Source organism: Trichechus manatus, unplaced genomic scaffold (genome assembly GCF_000243295.1).
Source record: "Trichechus manatus latirostris isolate Lorelei unplaced genomic scaffold, TriManLat1.0 scaffold00058, whole genome shotgun sequence".
Lineage (NCBI taxonomy): Eukaryota > Metazoa > Chordata > Mammalia > Sirenia > Trichechidae > Trichechus > Trichechus manatus.
Window position 1 is genome coordinate 189,901 of NW_004443994.1, and position 12,370 is coordinate 202,270.

Consider the following 12,370-nt stretch of genomic DNA (forward strand, 5'->3'; position numbering starts at 1 on the left):
TGTTCAGTGTAGCATAGCTAATTAGAAGTAGAGCTTGGACTAGAACAGGGTTAGACACCCTGTCTTTTCACTATGAACTTTATGTGTCAAAGCAGACAAAAGGCAGTAGTGCATGCCTTCCTTCCCCTTTCCTCTAGTTTAATTATGACCATGTTGTGAGATGCTGTAAACTTGCTTTTAGGTACGGACTTTTAAAGTTCCAAGCTGTCATCGATTGAATTGTGTCCCCCAAAAACATAGTGTCAATTTGGCTAGACCATGATTCCCAGTATTGTGTGATTGTCCATCATTTTGTCTTCTGATGTGACTTTCCTATGTGTTGTAAATCCTCCCTTTATGATGTTAATGAGGTGGGATAGGCAGCAGTTACGTTAATGAAGCAAGACTCAATCTACAAGATTGGATTGTGTCTTGAGCCAATCTCTTTTGAGATATAAAAGAGAGAAGCAAGCAGAGAGACCGGAGGACCTCATACCACCAAGAAAGCAGTGCTGGGAGCAAAGCGGATCCTTTGGACCCGGGGTTCCTGAGTGGAGAAGCTCCTAGTCCAGGGGAAGATTGACAGAGGCCTTCCTCCAGAGCTGACGCCCTGAATTTGGACTTCTAGCCTACTAGGCTGTGAGAGAGTAAACTTCTGTTTGTTAAAGCCATCTGCTTGTGGCATCTCTGTTACACAGCACTAGGTAACTAAGACGGAATTTGGTACTGAGAGAGTGGGGTGCTACTCTAACAGATACCTAAAATGTGGACACAGTTTTGAAACCGTAAATGGATAGAGGATTCAGAAGGAAGGGAGGAGAACTGTTAACACCGGAGACAGTGCACATAGTGAGAACCGGCAGCAGCAGAACCAGGAGACCAGCGCCAGACAGTGCTGGAGCCGACCCACGAAGCGAGAGAGCTGAGTGCCCTTGCACAGAGGCTTCCTGGTGGGAGAAGGATGCCTCCGGGCACTTAGCAGTAGAGCTAGGCTTGCCCACCCACAGAGCAAGAGAGCTGAGTGCCTTTTGGCAAAAGTTTACATGTGGAGTAGGGTGCCTCCAGGCACTTAGCGGTGGAGCTACAGAGCTTTGGAACACTTGCCCCAGCAGGACAGATGCAGGCGTGAGGCCCAAGAGGCCAAGGAACCAGGAAGCAGAAGCTGAAGAGACAAGGAACACAAGAAGCCGAGATGCCTCAGTCTCAAAAGGTATGGCCATGACCTCTGGGGTTTCAAAGGGTGGAGCCATGGCCTTTGGGTAATTAAGACACAAGCCTTAAACTTCAAGCTCTAAAATACTGATAATTTTGTGCCATTTTAGTTAAATTGTGTTGTTGTTAGCTTCAGTTAAGCCAACCTCCAGCTCTTGTGACCCCATGCACAAGGGAACAGAACACTGCCCTGTCCTGTGCCATCCTCATAACTGATTGTGGATCACCACATTGTGATCCATAGGTTTTTCACTACATGATTTTCGGAAGCAGATTGCCAAGATACTCTTCCTAGTCTATCATAGTCTGGAAGTTAAATTGTAATAACTTTTTGGGGGGGCATTAGGTGAAAGCTTAAATAGCAAATTAGTTTCCCATTTGATAGTTTGTATACAAAATGTTCCATGACACTGGTTTCATTCCTGACAATGTGCCTGCCCTCCCCCCATTTCAGCATGCGTTCCCCATTTCGTTTCGTCCTGAATTTCTACCCCTTCCTGCTTTCTCATCTTTGCTTTTGGGCAAATGTTGCCCTTTTGATCTCGTATAATAAATTGTTCTAAGGAATACGTTCCTCTCAAGTGTTATTGTTTATTTTACAGGCCTATCTGTGGTTTGGCTGATGGGTGGTCTCTGGTAATGGCTTTGGTTCCAGCTTAGAAGGGTGTCGTAGGGCCATAGTCTTGGGGGTTCCTCCAGTCTATATCAGACCAGTAAGTCTGGTCTTTCTTGTGAATTGGGTTTTTGTTCTGCAACGTTTTTTCTACTTTGTCCGGGACCCTCTGTTGTAATCCGAGTCAGAGCAGTCCGTAGTAGTAGCTGGGTGCAATCTAGTTTTTCTGGTCTCGGGATGTGTAGGCTGTGGTTCATGTAGTCCATTAGTCCTTGGAACTAATTGTTCCTTTGGGTCTTTGGTTTTCTTAGTTCTCTTTTGCTCCAGATGGTAAGAGACAGATAATTGTCTCTTAGATGGCCAGTCACAAGATTTTAAGACCCCAGATGCTACTCACCAAAATAGGATGCAGAACTTTGTCTTTGTGAACTATGTTGTGCCAATTGACGTAGATGTCCCCCAAGTCTATGGTCCTTCACCGTCAAGCCTAGGAACTTTGTTTCACAAGGTGTTTGATTATGTCTATAAAGTTGCCCTGACTGTGGCTCTTGCGTGCTCTATTGTCTATATTGTTGTATAAGCATGGAAGCCCTGGTGGCGTAGTGATTAAGAGCTATGGCTGCTAACCAAAAGGTCGGCAGTTTGAATCCACGAGGTGCTCCTTGGAAACCCTGCGGGGCAGTTCTACTCTGTCCTGTAGGGTTGCTATGAGTCGGAATCGACCCAACAGTGATGGGTAACAGGTATGTAGAAGTATCCACTTCAGTGACTTTTTAAAATAGGTGTTTTGCACCTTAAGTGAGGCCCATTGTCTTTGGATAACTTTTTTTTTGATATTTCTTAACCTATTTAAGGCCACTTAAATTATATGCTGTGGCACTTAAAAAAAGAAGTAGACATTGTTCCTTGCCCTATCCAGAGTCCTTGCGTACATATAATCTGTTCTCTGTGTTTTTCTTAATGGCTAGTAAGCTCATACACGATTGGTAAATGGAGAAATGATGTTGGTACAAAGAAGTTACAAGGGCTCATATGTGATTTTTTCCCCCAGAACGTTAATGTTTTATGTCACCAGGTAGTGATAGGATTGTTACTGTTTTTTGTTAATGCTCTGGTTATGAAGTTACATAAATTTTGAGTAGTCAGACCTAACCCTCAACTCTCTTTTGTCCATAAGCCTTGTTGTTTTTAGTGTATGATTTTCCACAGCTTAGGGTTTTTCAGGTTATATTGCATTATAGCAGAATTGCCTACATAGTTCGTTAAGATTTTATTAGACCTACTGAATGACCTATTGAAGTGAAACATTTATTTATTAATATGCCAAATTATGTTATTAATATTACTTATTAATGTGCCAAGTTATATTTACACTATACTGTAGTCTGTTAAGTGTGCAGTAGCATTATGTCTAAAAAAACAACATACATACCTTAATTAAAAAATACTTTATTGCTAAAAAAAAGTGCTAACCATCATCTGAGCCTTCAGCAAGTCTTAATCTTTTTGCTGGTGGAGGGTCTTGCCTCAGTGTTGATGGCTGCTGACTGATCAGGTAGTGGTTGCTGAAGGTTGGGGTACCTGTGGCAATTTCTTAAAATAAGGTAGCAGTGAAGTTTGCCAAATCAATCTACTCTTCATTTCATGAAAGATTTCTGTGTAACATGTGAGGCTGTTTGAAAACACAGTAGAACTTCTTTTAAAATTGGAGTCAGTCTTCTCAAACCCTGCTGCTGCTTTTATGAACTAAGTTTAGGTAATATTCTAAATCCTTTGTTGTTGTTTCAACAATGTTCAGAGCATCTTTACCAGGAGTAGATTCCATCTCAAGAAACCACTTTCTTTGCTTATCCATAGAAAGCAATTTCTTATCCATTGAAGTTTTATCATGAGATTGTAGCAATTCAGTCACATCTTCAGTCACCACTTCTAATGCTAGTTCTCTTGCTGTTTCCACCACATCTGTGGTTACTTCCTCCACTGAACTCTTAAGCCCCTCAAAGTCATCCATGAAAGTTGTAACTCTTCCACACTCCTGTTAATGTTGATATTTTGACCTCCCATGAATCACGAATGTTCTTAATGGCATCTGGAATGGTGAGTCCTTTCCAGAAGGTTTTCAATTTTTTGCCCAAATCCATCAGAGGAATCACTATCTATGCCAGCTATAGCCTTACAAAATGTAATTCTTAAATAATAAGACTTGAAAGTAGAAATTACTCCTTGATCCATTTGCAACAGAATGGATGGTGTGGTAGCAGGCCTGAAAACAACATTAATCTCCTTATATATCTCCATCAGAGCTATTGGGTGACCAGATGCATTGTCAGTGAGCAGTAATATTTTGAAAGTAATCTTTTTTTTCTGAGCAGTAGGTCTCAATAGTGTACTTAAAATATTCAGTAAACCATGTTGTAAACAGATGTTCTGTCATCCAAGCTTTGTTGTTCCATTTATAGAACACAGACAGAGTATATTTAGCATAATTCTTAAGGGCACTAGGATTTTCAAAATGGTAAATGAGCATTGGCTTCAACTTAAAGTCACAAGCTACATTAGCCCCTAACAAGAGACTTAGCCTGTCCTTTGAAGCTTTGAAGCCAAGCATTGACTTCTCCTCTCTAGCTGTGAAAGTCCTAGATGGCATCTTCTTCCAATGTAAGGCTATTTCGTCTACATTGAAGGTCTGTTGTTTACTGTAGCCACCTTCATCAATTATCTTAGCTAGATCTTCCGGATAACTTGCTGCAGCTTCTACATCAACACTTGTTGCTTCACCCTGCGCTTTTATGTTATGGAGACAGCTTCTTTTCTTAAACCTCATGAACCAACCTCTGCTAGCTTCAGGCTTTCCTTCTGAAGCTTCCTCACCTCTCTCAGCCTTCAAAGAATTGAAGAGAGTTAGGGCCTTGCTCTAGATTAGGTTTTTGACTTAAGGGAGTGTTGTGGCTGGCTTGATCTTCTATCCAGACCACTAAAACTTTCTCCATATCAGCAATAAAGCTGTTTCGCTTTCTTATCATTTGTGTGTTCACTGGCATAGCACTGTTAAGTAACTTCAAGAACTTTTCCTTTGTATTCACAACTTGGCTCTTTGGCACAAGAGGACTAGCTTTTGGCCTGTCTTGGCTTTCGACACGCCTTCATCACTAAGCTTAATCATTCTAGCTTTTGATTAAAGTGAGAGACATGCGACTCTTCATTTCACTTGAACACTTACTTAGGGGCCGTTGTAGGGTTATTAATTGGCCTAATTTCAATATTGTTGTGTCTCGGGGAATAGGAGGCCTGAGGGGAGAGAGAGAGACAGGGAATGGACAGTTGGTGAAGCAGTCAGAACACGCACAACATTTATCAATTAAGTTTGTCATCTTATATGGGCCCCAAAACAGTTACAGTAGCAACATCAAAGGTCACTGATCACAGATCACCATAACAGGTATAATTACAATGAAAAAGTTTGAAATATTGCGAGAATTACCAAAATGTGACATAGAGACATGAAGTGAGCATGTGCTGTTGGAAAAATGATGCCGATAGACTTGCTCAGCGCAGGGTTGCCACGAACCTTCAATTTGTAAAAAAACGCAGTATCTGCGAAGTACAATAAAGTGAAGTACAAAAGAAGGTACAGCAAAGCTAAAAATCACTCTGACAGTCAGAAAATGAAATTCTGAAATTTAGTTGGCATCTTCTAAGTGATTGTTTTGAAAGGACTCTTTTTTGTCTCAACTAATTTAAAAGTTTCTAAATGCCTGCCTAGAAACTCTTCTGATGCTGTACAAGTCTACCACAAAAATGAGTATTATTCCAGCCGCTTATAGTATATAGCTAACCCTTTTGCCAACCCCTGAAATGTTTATGTTACTGGTTTAGCTCATTCTTGAAATTTTCAGTGCACAGTGTGAAACTTACACCATTGTGAGAATCTGTGTGAGGTGTTTAGAATGAGCCTATTTGACTTAGCTTCTTTTTGAATCGTAACTTTAATTTATAATTAATCATTTTTTCTGGAAATTACTCTTTTTTTCTCCCTTCCTATTTATCCCTGAGATACCTCAAAGTTAGGCAGCAGTGTAAATGTGAATTCCTTTGGTCGTAAACATTGTACTAAACCAAATATTTTTTCAGATTTTACTGGGTTTTTACCATTTATACTAATACTTTGTTATTGCTTTTCACCTTATGTCTAGTACTTTAAACCTTTTAATGCTGAAATATTTTGAACAAATTCATTCTCAGAGATATTGTCTGTATACTTTAAGTGTATTTAAGCTAAAGCTGAGGCACTGTATTGTTGATCTCTGCCTGTAGACTATCCCAACCCTGTATTGATCTAGTCCTCAAGCTTCTTTGTCTGTTTAGACTCTAGGCTCTAGAGAGAGAGCTAAAGATGTCAGAAGTATGTGGCTCTTTGGTTCTTCTAGGTATTTTATGCCCATATTTTCCTATCTGAAAATCCCTGATTTTGAAATTATGAACATATATCCAAAGTTATAAGTTAATATTTAGATGCTATATGAATGGGGCAAAAGCAGCTTTACTAAATATTAAGTGAATTACTACCAATCCTTTTCTGGAACTTAAAATCCCATAGAATACTCCAATTATAGCTTTAGTTTTATTTTAAAATATTTTTGTCTCAGGATATTATTTTACCAAATTTCTAAACTATAAACTTCTTAGAGCTATATAATACTCATAAATACAAGTTTACATACTAAGATATGTACTTGAATGTATGCTAATTTTATATTTATTTTAGGAAGTGATAAATGGTTTATTAAAAAAAACAAACTCGTTGCCGTCAAGTCCGTTCTGACTCATAGAGACCCTATGGGACAGAGCAGACCTGCCCGATAGGGTTTCCAAGGCTGTAACCTTCATGGAAGCAGACTGCCACATCTTTCTCCCACGGAGCAGCTAATGGGTTCAAACACCAACCTTTCAGTTAGCAGCCAAGCGCTTAACCACTGTGCCGCCAGGGCTCCTTAAGTGGTTCATAGGAGAGCAAAATCTTTTAAAAGATCCTTGTGCTTTTTTTGAAATCATTGGTAATTTTAACTTTTCTCCTAGATGCCAGGATAGAAGAATTTGTTTATGAGAAACTGGATAGAAAAGCTCCAAGTCGTATAAACAACCCAGAACTTTTGGGACAATATATGATTGATGCAGGGACTGAGTTTGGCCCAGGAACAGCTTATGGTAAGTGAAAGGCAAAAAGTTCTGGTAAGAAGTATCTTTACGTTTAGATTTTTTAGTACTTAAATACATTATTAACATTTGCCTATTATTAGTAGAATCAGTTTTCATTTCAAATTTATCATGTTAAAATTTTGAATGAAGTGAGAAATGAAAGTTGTCAGTAAATACGTACAGTTCAGTTTAGTATTAATATATTTAAGGATATATTATTCAGAGAATTCACATTATCTTTTTACTATTGAAAGGTTAAGTGAATTCTTCACTTACACTACAGTTGAATCTTAAAAATATGTCGTTATACTTCTCATGATATACTATAATTTTTATTGGCATATGTCTCCTCTACTTGATTTTTTTTAAGCTTCTTGAGGGTTTATTTCTGTCTTAAAGTTACTTGGCACATAGTGTTTGAGCAGATCATTAGTGTTTTGATTACACAATAAGGTCAGTACCTGTTGGGGAAATATAGTGAAACCTGTGAGAGCCAGAACGCAATGGGACTTGCCTTGTTTTTCCGGGCCTCAAGGTCTTCCATCTTTGACAGGGTGTAGCCTTTGTGCTTTTCTGTTGCTCTCTGTTAGTGGAAAATATTTGCATTTTTCTTCCCTGACGAGTTTGCACCTTACACAAGGTTCTGGCTTTCACACGTTTTACTGTATTTGTGTTTTTCTTCTCTGACAGGTTTCCGCCTTCACAGGCTCCAGCTTTCTCAGGTTTTTCTGTATAATTGAAAACAAAATCTACTCCCAGTCTCCACAAAAACAGAAAAGAAAACAGTTTTATTGTTGAATAAGCATTAAACCAGAATGTGATAAGTAAAAGATTGCAAAGCTGTAAAGAAATCTTACCCTTTCGTATAGCTAAGTGGATACAACCCATTAAATGTTAACTTTCTAGTATCTTTATGGCCACAGAGCCACTTGAAGTTATGCTAATCTTCTTCCAGGAACCTGGAGGTAGGGACATGATCTTCTTTATGATCGCATTTCAAGAAAGATGGCTCCTGGATCCTTGAGGAAACATCTTTGACTTACCTACTTTTCAAAGAGAGACTTTTACAGTTAGGAGTTTTCTAAAGTAAATGTTGGAAGGAAGCAGGGAGGGGTCTGTTCCTTATTTTTTATTTGTATTTCTCCTTATATTCCCCAGAAATACTAACATTGGTTATCTTTGGATATTGGAATTGTACATAATTTCTATTTTCTTTCTATATTTTTCCAATTTCTGTAATCCTATTTTATAGCTAAGCCAGCTTTGTTAATTGCTGTAATGAGTTTTCTAACATATAACTCTGAAGCTCAAAGTTATACACCTTTATTATGCCTCAAATCTAATTTTCTCAGAACATGAGATTATTTCAGATTCCTGTAGCTGCTTTTCTTGTGTATTTTCCTGTTGTATATTGTAATAATTCTTTTTATGAAGACTTGAAAGAAATTGTTCTTTTGGGATGTGATATGGTAGATTAAATGATTTTCCTGATTTACAAACTAGCTCACAAATTCTAGCATTAAATAAACTTAGTTTTAGTGGTTAACTTTGTGTCAGAAGGAAATAACCTAAATATGGTGTAATGCCACTATTCCATTGACTGGCTTTTAGATGTACAACTTTGAAACTTTGACTTTGTGTTCTTCAAAATCTCATTCTCTCAGAAGTCTGAAAATGCTTAAAATTTCTACAGTTTTATTTCTAAATTAATAACTATAAATTTTTAGAAAAACTTTATGCACCAAGCAGGTAGTTTTACTGCCTGCTTATGTCAGACATGATTAGATGTTGGGATCATAGAGGTACATAAAGGAGACCCAGTCCCTTCCTTCACCAAGCTGAAGGTCTAAGTAGAGCATGAACATTAGGAAGGTGTCTAGATTTCGATTTCCTTTTTCAATGTGTTTGATCTGTTTGCACTTCTAGTAAGCCCAGTGAATGTACCCTGATGATTGGAATTGCAGTTTGTAAACCTGTTTATTAGTAACTGATAATAGCTAATAATTGAGTATTCTAGGCATTGGGCTAAGTGCTGTATGGATTATATGCATCATTTCAGTAAACACTCACTTTTATCCTGCTTATAATGCAAATTATGTTATCTCTATTTTAAGGACAAGGAACCAGGTTTAAAAAGGTTAAATAATTTAACTTTGATCATACATGGAGCCCTGGTGGCGCAGTGGTTAAAGTGCTTAGCTGCTAACCAAAAAGTCAGCAGTTTGAACCCCCCAGCCACTCCACAGGAGAAGGATGTGGCAGTCTGCTTCTGTAACAGTTTACAGCTTGGTAACACTGTAGGGCAGTTCTACTCTGTCCTACGGGGTCGCTGTGAGTCGGAATCAACTCTATGGCAGCGGGTTTGGTTTTTTGGTTTATGATCATATGGCTAGTGAATGATTCAAATGCAGATCTGTCTGTATCCAGAGACTGCCTTCCTAGCTACTATGCTGTATTAACTTCCTTACAGATCAAATCTAATTTCATTCTAACACGCAGGAATGAAAAACCACAGAACTAAAGTTTTATTAGAGGTAATGCTGGAAGTGGAACCCTGATCTTGTGGTTCCCTTTCTGGTGCTCTGTCTACTTTCCGCTTTCTTTGTCCTATTTAAATATCAGGGTATATGTGTTACAAAAATGTGGACTTATTTTTTTTACTTAAGATATAAATGTGTAAACTATTATTTATAGATATTTGAGACAGTGCTTACATACAGAGACAGAGGAGAAATTGTGACTTGGTCTACTTATTAAAATATTGTGAGCATTGTGCCCTGGTGGTGCAGTGGTTAAAGAGCTTCACTACTAACCAAAAGCTTGGCATTTCAGATCCACCAGCTCCTCCATGGAAGCCCTATGGGGCAGTTCTGCTCTGTCCTATAGGGTCGCTATGAGTCAGAATCAACTCGATGGCAACGGGTTTTTTGGTTTTTTTTGGTATTTTTATAAGCATATCTACACAATTTAAACTGTGATCATAAATACTTTAGTGTATGTACCTCTCTTATACCAATTTGAACTGGTACAATTAACTATGCCTTGGTGGAAAATTCACCTTCTGTATTTTCGTTTAGGTATTTATAATCTTAGGAGACCTGGTGGCGCAGTGGTTAAGTACTCGGCTGCTGACGTAAAGGTTGGCAGTTCAAACCCAGCAGCTGCTCCATGGGAGAAAGATGTGACAGTCTGCTTCCGTAAAAGATTAACCAAACCCAAACTCACTGCCTTCAAGTCAATTCCAAACTTACAGCGACCCTATAGGACAGAGTAGAACTGCCCCATAGGGTACCCAAGACTGTGATCTTTACGGAAGCAGACTGCCACATCTGTCTTCCAAGGAGCAGCTGGTGAGTTTGAACGGCCGATCTTTTGGTTAGCAGGTGAGAGCTTAACCCTGCACCACCAGGCAGCTCCTCCATGAAAGATTACAGCATTGGAGACCCTATGGGGCAGTTCTACTCTGTCCTATTAGGGTCACTGTGAGTTGGAGTCAACTTAATGGCAATGGGTTTTTTTGTTTGATATGTATAATCTTAAATTTACTTTTGAAGTAAACTACCTTAATTACAGCTTATTCCATTTGATTTTACTTAAATAACAAGTGACAACTAACTTTAAAATCAGCAGATCAAATTGCTGATTTATCTTTATTACATGATTTTTTTATTTTCTGATGTTACCAGACAATGGTAAAGAAAACTTTTCTCCTTTGCAGGTAATGCCCTTATTAAATGTGGAGAAACGCAAAAACGAATTGGAACAGCAGACAGAGAACTGATTCAAACATCAGCCTTAAATTTTCTCACTCCTTTAAGAAATTTTATAGAAGGAGATTACAAAACAATTGCTGTGAGTTGGAAAATGTCTTCCCTCCCTTTTTTTTAAATAAAATAATTTAGATTGATGTACCTGTAGTTTTTAATGAATAGTTTGCCCTTTTAGTGATGAATTTGAAAGCTTTTAACTGTGTAGGTATAGGCGATTGGAAGAATCAAAAAATCTAGCCAATTGCCTATTCAGCAGAACCCAAAACTAAACCAAAATAAAGGAGCTTAGTTACATTGATTCCATTTTTGTGACCTTGCAATGTTATTAAGATGGCTTTACATTCATTCTCCTTCATTATCAGCATTAAAATCTATAGAGAGGTTTCTGGAATTAAGCTATGTGAAAGTATAGTATAAAATGTCACCATGGCATAGCCAGGGACCTAATCAGTGAAAGGTGGTTTTGTAGCTATTATACTCCCTGTGTTTTTGTATCTGTAGAAGTTTATTGAAGTCCCTCGGTGGTGCAGATGGTTAAGCGCTGGACTACTAAGTGAAAAGTTGGTGGTTCAAACCCACCGAAAGGCACCTCAGAAATAAGTCCTGGCTGTCAGTTTCTGAAAGGTCACAGCCTTGAAAACCCTATGGAATAGTTTACTCTGCACACATGGGATCGCCATAAGTCGGAATATTGATTCCCCGGCAACTAACAAAAACAGAAGTGTATTATCTTCTTCTTACGCTTCCATGTTTTATTGTTGACGTATAAGAAATAAATATTGTATCATTTTCTTTCCCAAACCTAATCTGTTAATTTCTGTATTTTTTAGTTTAACTTGTTTTGTAGGTCATGAAGAGTAATCCAGGTGAGGTTTTTTTCTGACATTTTTGCAAAGCTGTTCTTTATTGTAAATTCTGCTTCAGACTTGTTAATTTGTAGATTTCTTATCACAAAACATTATAGAAATTCACTACATTTACATGTGTTATTGACTGTGCAAAGGCGTTCGACTGTGTGGATAATAACAAATTATGGGTAAGATTGCAAAGAAGGGGAATTCCAGAACACTTAATTGTGCTCATGAGGAACCTGTACTTAGACCAACAGGCAGTTGTTTGAACAGAATAAGGGGATACTGCATGGTTTAAAGTCAGGAAAGCTGTGCATTAGGTTGTATCCATTCACCATACCTATTCAGTCTGTATGCTGAGCAAATAATCCAAGAAGCTGGGCTATATGAAGAAGAACGCGGTATAAGGCTTGGAGCAAGTCTCATTAACAGCCTGCGATATGCAGATGACACAACCTTGCTTGCTGAAAGTGAAGAGGATTTAAAGCACTTACTGATGAAGATCAAAGATTATAGCCTTCGGTATGGATTACACCTCAACATAAAGAAAACAAAAATCCTCACAACTGTACCAATAAGCAACATCATGATAAATGGAGAAAAGATTGAAGTTGTCAAGGATTTCATTTTATTTGGATCTGCAATCAATGCCAGTGGAAGCAGCAGTTAAGAAATAAATGATGCATTGCGTTGGGCAGATCTGCTGCGAAAGATCTCTTTAAAGTGTTGAAAAGCAAAGATGTCACCTT

The 12,370-nt window shown here is 38.3% G+C and overlaps 1 protein-coding gene across 2 annotated transcripts in view; it reads left to right on the plus strand.

The window, feature by feature from the left end:
- SH3GLB1 (SH3 domain containing GRB2 like, endophilin B1) overlaps positions 1-12,370 on the plus strand; it is a 52,112-nt gene that overhangs the window by 13,660 nt on the left and 26,082 nt on the right. For both annotated transcript variants that reach the window (XM_004378708.3, XM_004378706.2), the window contains exons 3-4: positions 6,881-7,009; positions 10,719-10,852. In XM_004378708.3, the coding sequence (XP_004378765.1) occupies positions 6,881-7,009; positions 10,719-10,852 (263 nt within the window). The remainder of the gene's footprint in view (positions 1-6,880; positions 7,010-10,718; positions 10,853-12,370) is intronic.